We start from the raw sequence: 18,552 nt of genomic DNA on the forward strand, positions 1-18,552 counted from the left end.
GATCACTTGGCTGCCCAGATAAGCTGATCCGAAAGAGGGAGGCCCCTATCCAGCCACATATCACATGAAAACCAGTAGAACCACTGAGAAATGACTAACTTCAGTCCCCTTGGCTTAAAGCAGTGATGGCGAACCTTTTCGAGACTGAGTGCCCAAATTGCAACCCAAAACCCACTTATTTATAGCAAAGTGCCAACATGGCAATTTAACCTGAATACTGAGGTATAAGTTTAGAAAAAATGGTTGGCTCTGAGGCACACGTTACTCGGGTGTAAGCTTGGTGAAGCAACCGTACAACGCTTCGAATGGGTGAATCACGACCCTAGGAGGGTTTACTCAGGAGCCCCATTGCCAGCAACCGAGCTTACTCCCAGGTAAAGGATCGTGCCCAGGCTAGCCTAGATGTATGTGTGTGGGGTGATTTTCCGCCCCCCCGCCACAATGAACTCTGTGCACATGTGCCCACAGAAAGGGCTCTGAGTGCCACCTCTGGCACCCGTGCCATAGGTTTGCCACCGCTGGCTTAAAGGAATCAGATCACTGCATACAGTCCCATCAGTGTGTCTTTGCTCAAACTTCAGGTCTTGGATGTATCCTTTCTCGTCCCAGTGTATTTTTCATGTTTTGTGTACTGTGTCACATTTAATACAAAGATGGAGCAGCAGCAACAAAACTACTGTACCTGACCTGTTCCAACATACATGTTTTGCAGCACAACATTTCATCACATAGCATGAAGTCATTCCATATTGTGAGTGGGTTGCAACCTTATGCCAAGTACACTTTCCGAGTACGCTGTGGGGCCAAGCAGCACTTCTGGAAATGGAGTGAATGGAGTGAATCAAAACGGACACAGACAGAAGAATCCGGTAAGAAAGCTGTAATGCAGAAGACAGTTTCCAGATGACAAGGAATGCAGTTTGGTTCAGCAAGATGTCCTTGGCTTCTGGGAAGACTAGTGTTTTCTAAGGAGCAGCAGAAGGCAGAAGATTTGAGGAGGCAAGGAATTTCATTGCACTCCAGGAATAAAAAGCATCTAGATTCTCATTCCTCAAATCACCTTGAAATTGGCTCCCAGAGCAGCTGATGGGCATCAAAATCTAACACAAACCGTAACTAATGTTCTGTACAAAATGTCCCTTCGACAGGGATTTTCAGACTAACTGGACTCACCTCTTGATGTATTATGGAGCATACCAGTTGAGTCTGAATTCCCACTCTGTGCCAGATGTAACTCACATGGTTTGTGGGTTCCCTTCCAATTCTCCATATGTGGTGCCAAATAGCACACTGAGAAGTGGGTTCAACCTTCCCTCTTGCACTAATTTCCCAACCTGAAACCATTCCAGCAAGCGTACTGAATCTCTTAAGGAAACTCAAGTTCATTCTAGAATCCTGGGGGTTTCCTTAAATAATGCCAATCTGGGATTATGTACCCTATAATGTGTGAAGAGGCACATGTCAGGGATTTCTGCCTCCTTAATTCCCTCATGGATGACTCACTCGTGAGGACTTGAAAGGATTGCAGGGAGTCCCCAGTAGTAGCTGGATCAAGTCCTGGCCTGGCCTCTCCTGGCCCTCTCCTAAGACCCTGATCAGTCCACTATCTCAATTATTCAACAGTGTTATGTGTTTAATCTGCAGCTCCATCAGGTCATCTTGATGTCTGGAGAAGCATCAGCCCAGGTTTCAACTCTTGTAATGTAACTGTTTTCTGGAAGGTAAGTCATAAGAACATAAGAACAAGCCAGCTGGATCAGACCAGAGTCCATCTAGTCCAGCTCTCTGCTACTCGCAGTGGCCCACCAGGTGCCTTTGGGAGCTCACATGCAGGATGTGAAAGCAATGGCCTTCTGCGGCTGTTGCTCCAGAGCACCTGGTCTGCTAAGGCATTTGCAATCTCAGATCAAAGAGGATCAAGATTGGTAGCCATAAATCGACTTCTCCTCCATAAATCTATCCAAGCCCCTTTTAAAGCTATCCAGGTTAGTGGCCATCACCACCTCATGTGGCAGCATATTCCAAACAAAGTCTGTTGTACAGTGATGATGAATCAGTAGGACAAAAAACACCACCAACAACAAAAGTAGATTTTTGTCTTCCATGGTGGATACTGTAAAAGTAACAACAACAATAAAAATAATATTGTCCATGTAGAATTTACAGCTTTGCACAATGTGATGCAGCTGACAGCTAGCTAGAGAGGCTTCGGTAGGGATAAATTGTTGGAGGAATTGGCCTGTAGGACATGATGAACGAAGGGAATTTCCATCACCAAGTGAATGAATACCTGATCCTGAGGACAGCAATAGGCAGCTACCTTCATGCCTTACTTATGAACTTTCAGAGGCATCTGATTAACCACTGTGGCCAACAGGATCCTTCTGCTAGATGGATCTTTGACCTCATTGAAGGCTCTGTTTTCTGTTCTGTCCTTTTCTTATATGATAGCAAAAGGAAGATGGTGTGGAAAGTTGCATCTGAGGTATGGTGACCCTGTATGGTTTTCAAGGCACGAAATGAACAGAGGTTGTTTGCCAGTGCCTTCCTTTGCTTAGCAACTCTGGACTTCCTTGGTGGTCTCCCATCACTAACCAGAACTGACCCTGCTTAGGCCCCTTTTGCACATGCAGAATAATGCACTTTCAGTCCATTTTCAATGTACTTCGCAGCTGGATTTTACTGTGCGGAATGGCAAAATCCACTTGCAAACAATTGTGGAAGTGGATTGAAAGTGTGTTATTCTGCATTTGCTGAAGCAGGCTTCCCTACTTATATCTGGTGTTATTTCCTCCCCATTTCCCCTCACAACAGCTTTCCCCCACCCTTATTACTAGGCTCTTTGTCAATTTTTTAAAAATTGGTAGAAGAAGAGTACTACTAGTAGTTTGAATTTATACCTCACCTTTCTCTCCTGTAAGGAGACTCGAAGGGGCTTAAAAATTCCTTTCCTCTCCCCACAGCAGACACCTTGTGAGGTAGGTGGGGCTGAGAGAGTTCTGAAGAACTGTGACTACTAGCCCAAGGTCACCCAGCAGGAATGTAGGAGTTCCCCAGATAAGCCTCTGCCACTCAGGTGGAGGAGTGTGGAATCAAACCCGGTTCTCCAGATTAGAATCCACCTGCTCTTAACCACTATACCACGCTGGCTCTCAATATATATAGTAGATATATATAGTAACTATATAGTGTCATTATAGCAATATATCTACTATCATTTTAAAAAAACAACAAGGCAAACAGTCTACCAGATGTGGGTGAGATCTGAGATGGCAAAGAGGAAATCAGAGAAAATCCCTTTGTCATGGTTCCATTGCATTACCAGTGCAAAAAAAAAAGTGATCAAAGAAATACTCTGTCCCTGACCTGAGGTGGTTTTTGATAAGAGGATGCGATATGTATGAGCTTAGTGGTAGCCTTCTTTGACATGACCTCATTTGGAATATGACTGAAAAATAAAGAGACTCCGGTGTAAAATTGTTCCATCACCGTGTGTGCACCTGTCATCAAAAGCAGCTTGGTAGCATTGATCCTGGAGGGAAGAGTTAAGAATATAGAACGTTCTAAAAGGGTTTGTTCTTGTGATCTGGTTACAGTTGGAACACTTGACCATTCTCTGTTTGTATGCCCTAAACATGATAAGATACGCATGAAATATATGAATTCTATTTTCTTGCAATGTTCTCAGTGGCAAGAGTGTTACAAGATACCCAACCTCCTGAACATCTCTGATGTGCTCTTTTGTGAGACTGTTGCAAATTTTATACTGGAAATTCGTAATTTTAACTGTTTTTAAATCTTGTTTTACTTTGAAATTTTGTCCTGTTTTGTATGCCAATAAAGGCTTGTTGTTGTTGTTGTTGTTGTTGTTGTTTATCAGCTTGGTAGTATTACAGATAGAAACATGGATTGTAAATACCAGTTGCTAAGTCTCATTTTCTTTCCCACAGCCATTTCCAGACTTTCGTGCTAATGGGGAAATTAAGATATATAAGATATTCTGGGAAACATTACAAGGAGATTCTGGGTCTGAGGAGGTGCCTGCGTCAAACAAGTCCACAATACTTTTTCTGGAAAAATGTCCCTGTAACATCAGTGTCTTGGCAAAGAATTCTGTAAATTCATCCCCTCCTTCTGTGATCGTGATCTCAGCAGCTGCAGGTTTGTACAAATATCAGTTGCTCCAAAAAATGGATTTTTCCCTCCTATCTCCATAAACAAGTTTTATTCTATGTATTGTCGAAGGCTTTCACGGCCGGATTCAACCAGTTTTGTTGTGTGTTCAGGATTTTGTTCCTGTTGCCTGGACGATGTAGAGGTGTATCACAGAGAAAAGTCTGTTTCACATTGTGTCACACTGACACAGTGTGAAACAGACTTTTCTCTGTAATACACCTCTGAAGATGCCAGCCACAGATGCAGGAGAAATGTTAGGAACAAAATCCACCAGACCACGGCCACACAGCCCGGAAAACCCACCAGAACCAGTTATATTCTGTCTAGTAGTTTTGACAAGCATGTTATATCCCTATGCACTTGAGTTAAGAACATAAGAACATAAGAACAAGCCAGCTGGATCAGACCAGAGTCCATCTAGTCCAGCTCTCTGCTACTCGCAGTGGCCCACCAGGTGCCTTTGGGAGTTCACATGTAGGATGTGAAAGCAATGGCCTTCTGCGGCTGTTGCTCCCGAGCACCTGGACTGTTAAGGCATTTGCAATCTCAGATCAAAGAGGATCAAGATTGGTAGCCATAAATTGACTTCTCCTCCATAAATCTGTCCAAGCCCCTTTTAAAGCTATCCAGGTTAGTGGCCATCACCACCTCCTGTGGCAGCATATTCCAAACACCAATCACACGTTGCGTGAAGAAGTGTTTCCTTTTATTTGTCCTAATTCTTCCCCCCAGCATTTTCAATGAATGCCCCCTGGTTCTAGTATTGTGAGAAAGAGAGAAAAATTTCTCTCTGTCAACATTTTCTACCCCATGCATAATTTTATAGACTTCAATCATATCCCCCCTCAGACGTCTCCTCTCCAAACTAAAGAGTCCCAAACGCTGCAGCCTTTCCTCATAAGGAAGGTGCTCCAGTCCCTCAATCATCCTCGTTGCCCTTCTCTGCACTTTTTCTCTCTTCAATATCCTTTTTGAGATGTGGTGACCAGAACTGAACACAGTACTCCAAGTGTGGTCGCACCACGGCTTTATATAAGGGCATGACAATCTTTGCAGTTTTATTATCAATTCCTTTCCTGATTATCCCCAGCATAGAGTTTGCCTTTTTCACAGCTGCCATACATTGAGTTGACATTCCCATGGAACTATCAATTAAGACGCCCAAATCCCTTTCCTGGTCTGTTCCTTGTTGCATCTGGTGCAAATGATTTCTATAATGCAGCAATATCCCACAATGTGTCGAGGGAACCAGGGTTGGCAGCTCCCCCAAACCCCCATCCTTACAATAAGCCTGATAGTGATTGACTCAAAGACATGAGCTTCTGTGCAAAGTGCTGATTGGACGCTGACACCTTCCCATTCTCATCCCACATTCTAATTATACCACACAGGTGCTCTTGGAAGTTAATATTTATTTTCGGTTATTTGCTTTTTGGGTGCTGATTTCTGCAGCATCACCACGGTTCTGTTTCTGGGATATTTTGGTATGACCACCACAAAAGAAGACACTTCTCCACCAGCAAACCCACCTACACAATGCCAGAGGACATGACTTTTTGATCTTTGGCCCTGGGTCTGTTTTATTCAGTTGGAGTTCAGCTTGGTCACTTTTGACCAAGCCGTACAAATAGTGGCACAGTGAACAAATATATGTTGCCTTTCGAGTATGCAGTTTCTGAAAATCTGAATGCGGTAACATGTTACCTTTTTTTTAGATCAAACATGGAACATTCATACATCTAAAGAAGATACAATCAACAACACAGAGGCAGGCATTTACATCTCTTGGCAGCCTCAAAGTCAGTTTGATGGCTACATCATCGACTGGTGCAACCACCCAAGAGTCCAGCCTTGTGAATTTCAGTGGAAGAAATGTGGACACAACCAATCCAGTGCTCTCATTACATCAGGTGAGAAAAAGACGTCTTTGCCTTTGAATTAAGAATCAATTTCTAGACTAGCCTTTGTTGGAGAGGCACTGAAATGCTATCCATTTCTGATTTGTCAGCATCTTTTCCTGCATCTGTTTTTACACTACAATTGCTACTACTTGTATTTCATTGGTTTTATTATTGATTTTACATTGCCTTTCTTTTTCCTGGATTTGTTGGAAGTCGTCCCATTTCTCGCTGAGAGCAGCATACCAAACTGAAATGTTTTTAAATGCATCTACCAAGGTAGTTTCTATGTGCCTGCCAGAGAGGTGAATGAGAGATCAGATTGAAGTACGAAACCCAGAGATGTATTTTTCATTCATTTGTTCAGAACATTGATTAGCTGCCTTTCTTCCGTGTGGAGCTTAAAGTGACTTACAGTGCAAATAAAATAAACAAAATAGAGTACATTAAGTATATAAAATATATAAAATCATTAAATATATAAAATCAACATTACTTAGGGCTTTGTCACGGTTGGCTGAGCGCCCAAGAATTTGAGGTTGCAGCTGGCCAGAGCAGGCAGTGAGGGAGAAAGCTTACTTCAAGTCCTGAGGGAGAGCAGTCCAGTGTAAGTTGTAGAAGACAAGCAAGAGGCAAATCAGTCAATCCGATCCAGTTCCACAAAAACAAACTGAGTCCGAGAGCAGGCGCTGCAGAAACGATCGGGCTGTTTCCCAAAGTTGCTCCTGCAACTTCTACTGTTTGCAGCTGCCTCTTATAAGCCTGCATTCCTGCTCAGTCTGAATCCTGAGCTGACTCACAACTGTCTGTCCCTTTGGCATCTCTGGGCCTGCAAATGGGCACTGCATCTTTTAACATGGAGTATCTGATGGCCCCAGTGTCTGAGCTGCCTCATGGAACCAGGTGAGTCGGGCGGACTGTCTGCCCTGTCCTCTTGCTGTTGGCTTGGGTTAGCACTGTCTTCCACCTGTGTGACTTTGGGCTGCTCATGGGACTCATCAACTGTGGCTCTGGAGATTCAGCCAACTGAGACTCTGATGAAGCTGGATCATCATGCCAGCATTCCTCATCTGACTGCTGGGGAGCCCATAACAGGCTGCTTTAATCAATGTTTCATCTGTCTCCTAAAGATTGGAAGTGAGGAGGCGAAGCACGCCTCCATGGGGAAGTTGTTTCATAATTGTGGGCCAGCCACCGTAAAAAGGCCTTTCTCGCATACCCACCAAATAAGATTTTTTGATTGATGGGATGGGCAGGAAGATCTCTCTCTGTGGTCTTAGTTCCTAGCAGGAATATATGGGAGAAGACCCGGATCCCAAACACCTTGAATTTGAGTTGAGAGTGGCTTGGTAGCCAGTGTAATTGCTGTTTTATTGGGATCATATACCCTGATAGCTGGTCCTGATCAATCGACTAGCCACAGCATTCTATGCAACAACGACAACAAAAAGATTTGGATTCAAATATATTTGAGCTAAAACTGTTCAGGATTCTTGAATTTTCCCAAATTCTCATATTGTTCTGGATTTTTTTTTGGGGGGGGGGAGGAGGAAAATCTGAAAAAAAAAAGCTTTTGTAATAGCCTATGGGAATTTTTAAAGAGCAAACACAATCTGAGTTCTTTCCTAATTCTAGAGGCTTACTTGAACCTCTCCTGATTTTCTTACGTTCTAGATGCTTTTATTCCTGGAGTGCAATACAGTTTCAGGGTGTATGGATCTCTTGGCAACAGAGCTTCTTTAGTGGAGAAGAAAGCCAAATACCTTAAAGAGATGGGTAAGTCCACAGCACTGTTGGCCAATGTTGTAATCAAGTATGTTGAATCAGTAGAAGTAAGTTGTTAAAGCAGAAGGAAACTCTCCAGCAGGGGTCCCCAACCTTTCTGAGCCTGTGGCCATATTTGGAATTCTGACATGGCATGGTGGGCGCAGCGACAAAACAGCTGCCACAAAATGGTTACTGCTGGAGGTGGAGCCAAACACAAAATGATTGCCACAACTTCACTTTAGTTGATGCAGTGCTGATCCTTGCGCTGTGGTGGCAGCTGCAGACCAAAGCAACATTAAAAAAAAATCGGCATAGCCAACCAGACTATTTTCCTGGACAAAAGCCTTTATCTGACCTTACCCATTTTCTAAAACCACTTGGTGAAAGTCTCATGTTAGGGACTCCTGCTCTACAGGAACACAAAGAATGTCTTGTTTTCTTTCCCTATCATGAACCAAAGATTATGCTTATCAGAGCAACTTGTTCAATGAGAGGCAATCCTTATTCCTAGCCAAATAGACATGGGAGTGAGGTGCTGTGTGGTTTCCAGGCTGTATGGCCGTGTTCTAGCAGCATTCTCTCCTGACGTTTCACCTGCATCTGTGGCTGGCATCTTCAGAGGATCTCTGAATCAGATCCTCTGAAGATCCTCTGAAGATGCCAGCCACAGATGCAGACGAAACGTCAGGAGAGAATGCTGCTAGAACACGGCCACACAGCCCGGAAACCACATAGCACCCCAGTGATTCCGGCCTTCAACAATACATTAGACATTGTACCTGTGCGCATACAGAGCTGCCTTTGCATGCAGGGTTCCCCTACTTTTGTTCCTTTGCATGCAGAAAAGCAGCTCTGTATGCTTCTTGTGCAAGCATCAAAAACAACTATTCCGTTCTGCTAATTGGAGCCATGTTCTTTGTGTTGTTAAAGTTTTGAAATGAAAAAGATGAGGTTTTAGAGGCCACATCTTTACCTGTTGTATTTTATTGTAATACTATGTTTTAATAAGAACATAAGAACATAAGAACAAGCCAGCTGGATCAGACCAAAGTCCATCTAGTCCAGCTCTCTGCTACTCGCAGTGGCCCACCAGGTGCCTTTGGGAGCTCACATGTAGGATGTGAACGCAATGGCCTTCTGCGGCTGTTGCTCCCGATCACCTGGTCTGTTAAGGCATTTGCAATCTCAGATCAAAGAGGATCAAGATTGGTAGCCATAAATCTTTGTACGCTGCCCAGAGCCCAGCCTTGGTTGGAATTGGGCAGGATATAAATCTAATAAAATAAAATCAGTCTCCTTTCCATCCACCATCATGCCACCAAAGAAGGCAACTGGCCCACTAGACTCAGAATTGGGAAGGAAAAGGGGTTCTAGCATACAGGTCCTCTTCCCAGACTGGATGTCCATCATCCATCCATTGATCCACCCATCTGTTTGTCTGTCTGATCCCCGCCTCTCCCTGCTTCCCTAGTCTGAGCTAATCTGTTGCCTCCTCCCTGGCCAGGTGTGGGGCCTTTCCTTTTCTGGTATTACCTGGCCCCATTCCACCTGGCCTGTTTCTGATCTTCCACCTGTTCCACCTGGGAGACTGTAGAAGGAAAGAGAAGGCTTTCCTGCCCCTTCCCCCAGCTGCCTCTCTCCTTGCCCTAATATTTCTCCTTGTGGTTGTGGCCTTCCGAGTTTGACCTTAAGCCGGTCACAGTTCTCTCAGAACTCTCTCAGCCGTACCCACCTCACAAGGTGTCTGTTGTGGGGAGTGGAAGGCTATTGTAATCCGCTTTGAGTCTCCTTACAGTTTAGAAAAGTAGGATATAAATCCAAACTCTTCATCTTCTTCGGACAGCAAAGAAAAAATGGTTTGGCAGTAATTACTGTGAAGAAATGTAAAGTTAGGTGCCTCAGCTGTCAAGAGAAATGGCTATTTGATTTAGTTCATCTGCAGCCATGAGGAGACAAGTCCGGAAATATTCAGTGACGTCTCCTCAGAAACTTGGGAAACAATTGGTCAAGTTCCCTCATTTTCCCAAAATGCAATCTTGCAATGCCAAGGCTGAAGGTTAGCAGTCCAGGACACAAATACTGTATATACTCGCATATAAGTCGAATTAATCAGCACATTTTTGTGCTGAAAAAGCCTCCCTCGACTTATACGCGAGTGAGGTGTATTTTAAAAAATATTTTAGGCTTTTTACTTTGTCGGCCTCCAGGGGGCGCAGTTTTTGCCAACATTTCAGGGATTTTTCAAGAGATTCTCCTGATGATACCACCCAAGTTTGGTAAAGTTTGGTTCTGGGGGTCCAAAGTTATGGACCCCCAAAGGGGGTGCCCCATCCCCCATTGTTTCCAATGGGAGCCAATAGTAGATGGGTCTACCTACATTTTGAGGGCCCATAACTTTGGACCCCTTGAACCAAACTTCAGTAAACCTGGGTGGTATCATCAGGATAATCTCTTGCTGATACCAGCCAGGTTTGGTGATGTTTGGTTCAGGGGATCCAAAGTTATGGCTCCCCAAAGTGGGTGCTCCCATTCCCCAATTTTTTCAATGGAAGCTAATAGTAGACGGGGCTACCCTTTTGAGGGTCCATAACTTTGAACCCCCTGAACCAAACCTGGATGGTATCATCAGGAGTGTCTCCTAAATATACTCTGAAATGTTGGTACTGCTAACATAAACATTCCTCCCCTGACAGGCACCCTCAATTTCCCCCCAGATTCTCCCTTTAAATCACCCCGCCCCTTCTGAGTGGATTTAAAGGGAGAATTAGGGCTTACAGAGCTAGTTTACTGTTTTTCTTTGAAATAAATATTCAAAAACATTTAACCTACTGATGCCTCAGTTAATGTAATTTTATTGGTATCTATTTTTATTCTTGAAATTTACCAGTAGCTGCTGCATTTCCCACCCTCGACTAATACGCGAGTCAATAAGTTTTCTCAGTTTTTTTGTGGTAAAATTAGGTGCCTCGACTTATATGCAGGTCGACTTATACACGAGTATATACGGTAACAATTTTATCCATTTTCTGTCTTTCAGAGCCTGCTGGTATCACTGAACTGCATGTAGACACGGTGAATTCCAGATGGATGAAACTCAGATGGGATTATGATCATCTTAATGTGGCCCACCCTGGTTTTATCAGAGGCTACACTGTTTTTGTGAAGAATAAAGATGGAAATTGCACATTAAAAGGATTTGAACAGTTTGCATTTCCAGGTAACTGTGATGCACTGAGGAGTTTTTCAGGACGTGGTGCTCATATTGGAAATGATGTGATGTGAGTCTAAATGCACCTGAGAGATAAACAAGGTTTGGGTGGAGGGAGGTCGAAGCTCCCTGAGGCAATATTCTTTATGAAGTGATGAAGCTAGAAAGGAAACCAAGCGTGCCAGGGGGAAAAGTCCTAACACAAGTTAAGAACTCAAGAAAGGGATTCAGCCATGTTAAGATGGCAGGAGGTTATCCTGAGGCAGGAAAGGGGGCCAGAAACAGTATTAAAGGAAAAGGCCTTATCAGGAGATAACATGTTAAGGTGTTTCGCTCCTGGTGAGCAGAAAATATTCTGTCGGCTACTACCATTATGGGAGGGAAGGAGGCATGGTATGGCTTGATCTCATAAGATCTTGGATGTTAAGCAGGGTCAGTACTTGGATGGGAAACCACCAAGGAAGAATCTGCAGAGGAAGCCAATGGCAAACAATCTCTGCTTCTCACTAGTTTGACAGCTCCTTCCTGGAGTCACCATAAGTCCCTTATGACCTGATGGTACTTAAGTATGTACATTTCCTATTATATGCACAAGTTCTGGACTAAGAGTGCAGGAAATTGGTAACTTATCTTGAGGGAAAGGCCTTAGATTAGCTCTCACGACTTTAAGGAGAGAAAGTAATGGCTGGGTCATGAAGCTAATGAGCTCTTAAGAGTTTCTTCTCCCACCAACTGGTGAAGAAAGAGGAGTTGGGTTTCAAAATACTAGTGAATTGTCAAATCAGAATAGGAATTTATATTCTCTCTCTTTGTTTTTGAATGTAGATGGTTCGGTAGCATGTAAGTATACAGTTGAACAGCCAGCTGAAAAGACATTGATAGTGAATTACACAAGGCCAAACACAGAGTACTGGATTCAAGTTCTTGCTTTTAGCACCAGCCCCCCAAATATCACATATGACTTTATCAAAGGAACTGCACCACAAATTGAGAAAGTAATCACACCATCTGATGGTAAGTTCTGCCAATGTTGTGCGCGTCTCCTTTCCCTACTGTCCTTGCAAGATAGGCTAGAGCCCTGGTGAACTACTCAGGGCACAAAGAAGCACACTGCGGTTAGCAGCTTCCAGCAGATATATGTCAATTGACAGTTTACAACACTTTTGCACACTTCTCAACTTTCCCTCCCCGCCTCCTTCCCTGTGTTCCTTTCATCATCATCATCATCATCATTAACCTTTAATAGGCATAAGTAAGTCAAACTTTACACAGACACATTCTACAGACTCAAATATAGTTCAATAGCAAGAAAATAGTCCACATAACATAATGGTTGAATTCAAGGGATTGAGATCACTTCAGATTTTTTAAAAAGAAATTACCAGAACGAATGACAGTAAATTCCCTTACACAAGCAATATAAAAATACAATCTAGTATAAAATTGCAATATAAATAGATCTGTTTGGCAAGTTAAAAGCAAAATAATACAGCAATAGGTATCCTAACATGCCTAAATATTAGATAGTGTTTATCAGTTAGATTGGAGAAGATACCTATCTTTTGTAAGAAGTTCTACATTTATTTTATGTATCATATTTGATTTTTATTAGATTTGACCCTGTGCCAAATAATAATGAACTAGTTTGGTTTAATGTGCTGGTATAATATATTTTAAAAAATAGAGTTAAAAGTAATAAACCAGGAATAAGTTAACACTTTAAAATGGTTGTCAGGTATAGAGCTACCATACATGTTGTATCACCATTGTAGTCTCCAAGAAGAAAACATATGGCGACAGTAGGGTTAGAAATTTTCCTTACCGCTAATAAAGGGTGGATTAATCTGAGATGCACATCTGCATTTATTTGGCACTCTAGGAGGACATGGTGTTCCTTTCATCCTTCTCAAGAGCATTCCTCAGTCCTTGGGGCTTCATATTGTTGTTGCTAGTGGTTGGCAGGCTGCTTGTCACGCCCTGCTGCCTTGGGATTGGTCCCTCAGGGCTCTGGGCCCTCCTCCCTGATTACAACCTGGCTTGGCCTGTGTTGGCCCCATCCCACTCTGTGGAAATGCTGAGGCCTGTTGATTGCAGCTGAGTTGGGGCTGCTGAGTTGTCAGCCACACCCTTCTTAATGGAACAGCTGGTGCCTGCTCCTGTTGCCCAGGTAAAACCATCCCTTTGCCTGCACTGGATCCCAGGAGGTTCCTGTGTTTGCTGGTAAATCCAGGGGTGGGGTTGCCAGTTGCAAGGCGTCCGGTGGTCCTTGGCCAACTGTCTGGGTAAGGGAAGGGGGTGGAGCAGACTGCAAAGTGATGGGAGACAGCCCCATCCTTGACATTCGAGTTGTAATTGGTCATTTGGATTGTTCATTTAATCCTGCCTGTTATCATCAGCTGATGCATTTGTGAATCTATACAATTATATGTCTGAATGTCCTCCAAACATTCTATCATTGACAGCCTTGCTTCAGTTGTACAAGCCAAAGGTTGTGACTTCCTTGACTCTGTGCTGTTTCTTGGGACCTTCTGTCCCCACAAGCAATATTAGGGGGGCATTTAGGACTACGTGGGGAGGATGGAGGCAAGAAAGTTGTCCTCTAGTTGTGAAAATCTCCTTTGGTCCATGAATATTACCAGTAGATCCAAACTATGGTTGCCTGATTGCCAGCTGTGGAAAATGCAAGTTTGACAGAACAGAGATGCTGATAGTACATTCAAACCATGGTTTTCTCATCGCTATGGAAGAGGGACATTTGCCAGAGCAGAGATGCCTTCTTCCACTTGTCCTGAAAGGCTGTTGGGAAGTTTGGACCTATGTGTTCAGCTGTCAACAATGGAATGGTCACTGTTGGTAGCATCTGTCTGGCCAAGCAGAACCTTTGATCAATAAACTGGACTGAGATATCCTAATCTAGCTTATTACAGTTCCACCAATCTTGCTGTCTGAATTTATCTAGTCTTCTGGCATCAGTAAAAACAGTGCTGAAAGGGGAAGGGATGAGAACTGCTTGTATTCATAAAAATCATTCAATATTAGAATTGAAAATTACATATATATTTTATTATTAATAGGAAGCTGGGTTTTTCAACTCCTCCTGCTACTGATGGTTATTCCTGTAGTGCTGCTGATTTGTATATGTTTCTGGAAAAGCGAGTGGTAAGTTCATAGGAGCAAAACATTTTTGTTTTTGCATAATCTGTTTTCATTATTGAGGGGGGTGGTGCACTGTATATTTTTATATATACCGTGTATACACACACACACACACACACACATATATATATATATATATACACACACACATACATACATACATACATACATACATACATACATACATACATACATACATACATATATGTGTGTGTGTGTGTGTGTGTAAATTTTATTTTAATTAATTTTAATTAATTAATTATATATATATTAATCAATTTTTTAAAACCGCCCACCCCTGAAGGGCTCTGGGCGGTGTACACCAGGCCAAACAATATTACAGACAGTGGCCAAAAACAACATTACACATCATAAAATAACTTAAATTAAGCTAAAAACAGTTTACAGAATTCATAAAACCTAGCAGCATCAGAACAGTAAAACAGTACAACAAATTATAAGAGTATGGCGTCTGGTCCCAAGGCCAAGTGGGGGCAGCAGTGTAGCTTAGGTGTTATGTTGGGCGTGCCAGTGATGGAGTGGCACGCAACACAGGGGCATCCCAGAGGGGGAATCCACGGCTGGCCTCACCAGAAGTCCGGTGGAACAAAACCGTTTTACAGGCCCTGCGGAATTTGCCAAGATCCTGCAGGGCCCACACATCTGATGGAAGGGTGCTTCACCAGGCAGGGGCCAGGGCCATAAAAGCCCTGGCCCGCATAGAGGCCAGCTGCATCATGGAGGGGCCAGGGACCACCAGTAAATTGGCCTCTGCCGGCCGCAGGGGCCTACCTGGGACATATGGGGAGAGACGTTCATGAAGATATGAGGGTCCAAAGCCGCAAAGAGCCTTAACAGTTAACACCAACACCTTGAAGGTGACCTGGAATTCCACTGGGAGCATATTCAACATTTAATTGCATGAATGGGCCCTTAGGAAGCAGGTCTGGCTATTTGCATTTGGATCTTCAACTCTTCTTGCACTCTCTTTTATTAGTGCTATGATTTAACACAGAAACAAGGTGCTTTCTCATTTTTCTCGTTTATTTTTCTAGGGTCAGAAATTGCTGTTGCCCAAAAGTCCCCCATCCATATGTGACCCCAATTAAGGTAAAGCAAACACCCAACTGATGTAATAATGTTTTCCTCTCTCAAGTTATTCACTGATGCACTTGTTGATTATTTGGTTTCAATCTTTTAACTAACATCCATTTAAGATTCCCAGACCAAATTTGGGTGGAATCCAAATTCGGGGAAGGGCGGTATAGAAATTTAATAAAATAATAAATAAATGTAGCCAGCGAACAAAGTACACGTTATGTTTTACACAAGTTCTCAGGGGGAACTGGCAGTCATATTTCAGTTGTGAGCACCTGGTGGCAATTTCCTTGTAACATGCCATAAATAAATAAATAAAATAATATGCCACAGGGGCCCAATTCAGGTTGGGAACAGGGGTAGGGCTTCTGCCTCCCCACCCCACCCATTTTCCAGAGTCAAAGGGGCCTAGAACCATGGTGGTGAACCTTTGGCACTCCAAATGTTATGGACTACAATTCCCATCAGCCTCTGCCAGCGTGGCCAATTGGCAGGGGCTGATGGGAATTGTAGTCCATAACATCTGGAGTGCCAAAGGTTCGCCACCACTGGCCTAGAAGCTACTAAGTGGTGTTATTTGCCCCACTGGGAAGCTGCAAGGGCAGCCCATGATGGACCAAATAGCAGGGTGGGGGCATTCCAGCTCCAGAAAATAGGACAAGGTAAGAGACAAGAGCCCGTCCTGGCCTGCACCAGTCCTCCTGTGAGAACTGCCAGTTAGTATGTATGAAAATAGAAGCTCCTTGGGGCAGTGATTTTGCTTATTTAGTAAAACTTAAATTGTGCTGGGCCAGTAAGAATACAGGTGTCATTAACCTGTAGAAAATTTTATTCATTTATTTATTGAACGTTTGTAGACGCCACTCACCCAAAGCATCCCATGGCAACGTATAGCATTAAAACAGTATAAATGAATTAAAGGTAACATAAAAGCATACCAAAATATTGTTAGTAAAATGTGAAACCATTAATATGTGGCTAGCATCATACCCCTAACAAAACAGCCCAAACCTGTGGATTACATCCCTAAGGCCCACCTACAATTTGGCCTTGCGTGTAGAAACTAAACAAGTCCAGCCAGGCACAGGTGTCAGGAGAGAGTGCATTCCAAGGGGTAGGGGCCACAACTGAGAAGCCCCCCCCCCCTAGTGACAGCTAACCAATCCATCCTGGGGTTGGGCACCTGCCAGAGGCCCACAGAGCATGGCTGAAGTTACCTTTCATGGTTTGAGAGCTTGCAAAACATGTTTTTTTTAAAAAAATTGGAAACACTTTTCATTCAGCATTCCATACAGGAAAAGCTGTACACTGATGTAATAACATACCTATGCATTATGTATAAGTAATAACAGGATTTAAAATGTTTAGGGAGGAGGAAGGAAGGAGATTATAACCTTATTTGACACTACTCAGTAGTTTTTTTAAAAATCTGCTTTCAACATTCAGTATCTTAGCTAGATTTTACTTCTGTCTGCTTCCTGCAGGTTTTTCAGATGTACCGTAAAACCTTATTGGCACCAAGTGACTTATCTCCCAACAATGTAATAATAGAGGAACGCAAGTCACAGCCATGGAGTCATGAAGAGAAACACCATCACTACAACCAAGGCCTCCATTCTGAGACCCCTGTTTTGGAAACTTTGGCCTTTGGAAACATCAGCTACTTCACCAACAGCTCAGACCATTACCAGAGTGTACTCATCCAAGAGGCAGAAAAGCCGAAACCTGGACAGGCTATATCCTCTTACAAGCCGCTACAGCACTTTGACCTTACGGGGAATCCTTCCAGTTTAAATTATGTTTCTCCAACGGACTTGTCTTTCCCTGCGATTAAGCAAAGCCAGGCTGGAACAGACAATCCCGTGAAACCATCAGTTTACAAACCCCAGCAGGCTTTAGAATCTGAATCAAGCACCCCGGATGCATCCGAGGAACCTATAAATACACTTTGCCAAGCTATAAACTGATGGCCGACATTCATCCTTCCCATTTGAAGCACGTGAAGCCATACACAAAAATGATGATGATGATGAAGAAGAGTTTGGATTTATATTCCCCCTTTCTCTCCTGTAGGAGACTCAAAGAGACTTACAATCTCCTTTCCCTTTCCCCCTCACAACAAACACCCTGTGAGGTAGATGGGGCTGAGAGAGATCCAAGGAACTGTGATTATCTCAAGGTCACCCAGCTGGCATGTGTTGGAGTGCACAGGTTAATCTAGTTCACCAGGTGAGCCTCCACAACTCAAGTGGCAGAGCGGGGAATCAAACCTGGTTCCCCAGATTAGAGTGCACCTGGTCTTAACCACTACACTACACTGGCTCTCGTGGTGGTGAATAGTGGTGAAAGCAATGGACCAAGAGATAATTATGTAGGGTGACACACAGGACTGAATTCACCACTCTTCCTGAAGGAGAGGCAGCATCCCATGCAGGTAGGCTTTATGAACTCTTGAAGCTAGGGATGTCTCTGGAGCAAAGTTGGTAGCTTTCCTTCAGCTCAAGAGCCACAAATTGGAGGAAGAACTATTTCAGCGGGTGGAGGGCTTCAAACTCTGCTGAGGTGGGCAGTAAAATATGTGGCACCCTCTCCTCTGCTTTCGGATGGGTTCAGGCAAGTATTTATTTAGAAAACATTTACATAGCCCTTCAGACTGAGCACTGAAGGAGATGTATAACACGAGTAAAATACATACCATACAGAGACATTCTGTGAGTCAGCAGTGGAGAGACAACCATGAATGTACATTTCTGAATCTTGGCAGTGGGCAGCTAACAAATGAACAGCACCTTTTGAGTCGAGTGGTAAAATACATGCTATCTTAGGACAAGTTCAACAGTTTGCTCTGTGGCACCGTACATGGGATGGCTGGTTTACAAGTGCAAGTGAATGAATATGAAGCCTGCCCACAGGATGACTCAGAATAAGCTCAGTAGGGGTCATGTGAATTCTGCATTATGGTACATGTGGCATTTCAGTTTTTTTCTCTGTGACTGATTGACAGTCAAGTCACATGCATTTATTATCTTGATGATAGATTGCAATACAGTACACCTATATACAAAGCAGCAGAGGCGTAGCTGGGCCATACTGCCCCTGGTGCGCACTTTGCATTTTCTGCCCCCCACCCCCACACTTACCTTAGTTCAGCCTGAAAGTGCAGGCTGGAAAAAGCAGCCTGTTCACTTGAGGCTGAAAATGGCCTGGTGGGAACTACACTTCCCAGGAGACCTTGGGGCTCGCAAGGGG

At 43.5% G+C, this 18,552-nt stretch overlaps 1 protein-coding gene across 2 annotated transcripts in view; it reads left to right on the forward strand.

The window, feature by feature from the left end:
• Positions 1–17,409, forward strand: part of LOC125436712 (oncostatin-M-specific receptor subunit beta-like) — a 40,287-nt gene extending 22,878 nt beyond the window's left edge. For both annotated transcript variants that reach the window (XM_048503940.1, XM_048503941.1), the window contains 10 exons: positions 713–869; positions 1,645–1,721; positions 3,951–4,161; positions 5,892–6,086; positions 7,749–7,850; positions 10,879–11,058; positions 11,875–12,063; positions 14,124–14,208; positions 15,261–15,315; positions 16,788–17,409. In XM_048503940.1, coding sequence (XP_048359897.1) covers positions 713–869; positions 1,645–1,721; positions 3,951–4,161; positions 5,892–6,086; positions 7,749–7,850; positions 10,879–11,058; positions 11,875–12,063; positions 14,124–14,208; positions 15,261–15,315; positions 16,788–17,270 — 1,734 coding nt within the window. In that variant the 3' untranslated portion in view covers positions 17,271–17,409. The remainder of the gene's footprint in view (positions 1–712; positions 870–1,644; positions 1,722–3,950; positions 4,162–5,891; positions 6,087–7,748; positions 7,851–10,878; positions 11,059–11,874; positions 12,064–14,123; positions 14,209–15,260; positions 15,316–16,787) is intronic.
• The last annotated feature ends 1,143 nt before the right edge of the window (positions 17,410–18,552 follow it).

The sequence above is a fragment of the Sphaerodactylus townsendi genome, linkage group LG07 (assembly GCF_021028975.2).
Source record: "Sphaerodactylus townsendi isolate TG3544 linkage group LG07, MPM_Stown_v2.3, whole genome shotgun sequence".
Lineage (NCBI taxonomy): Eukaryota > Metazoa > Chordata > Lepidosauria > Squamata > Sphaerodactylidae > Sphaerodactylus > Sphaerodactylus townsendi.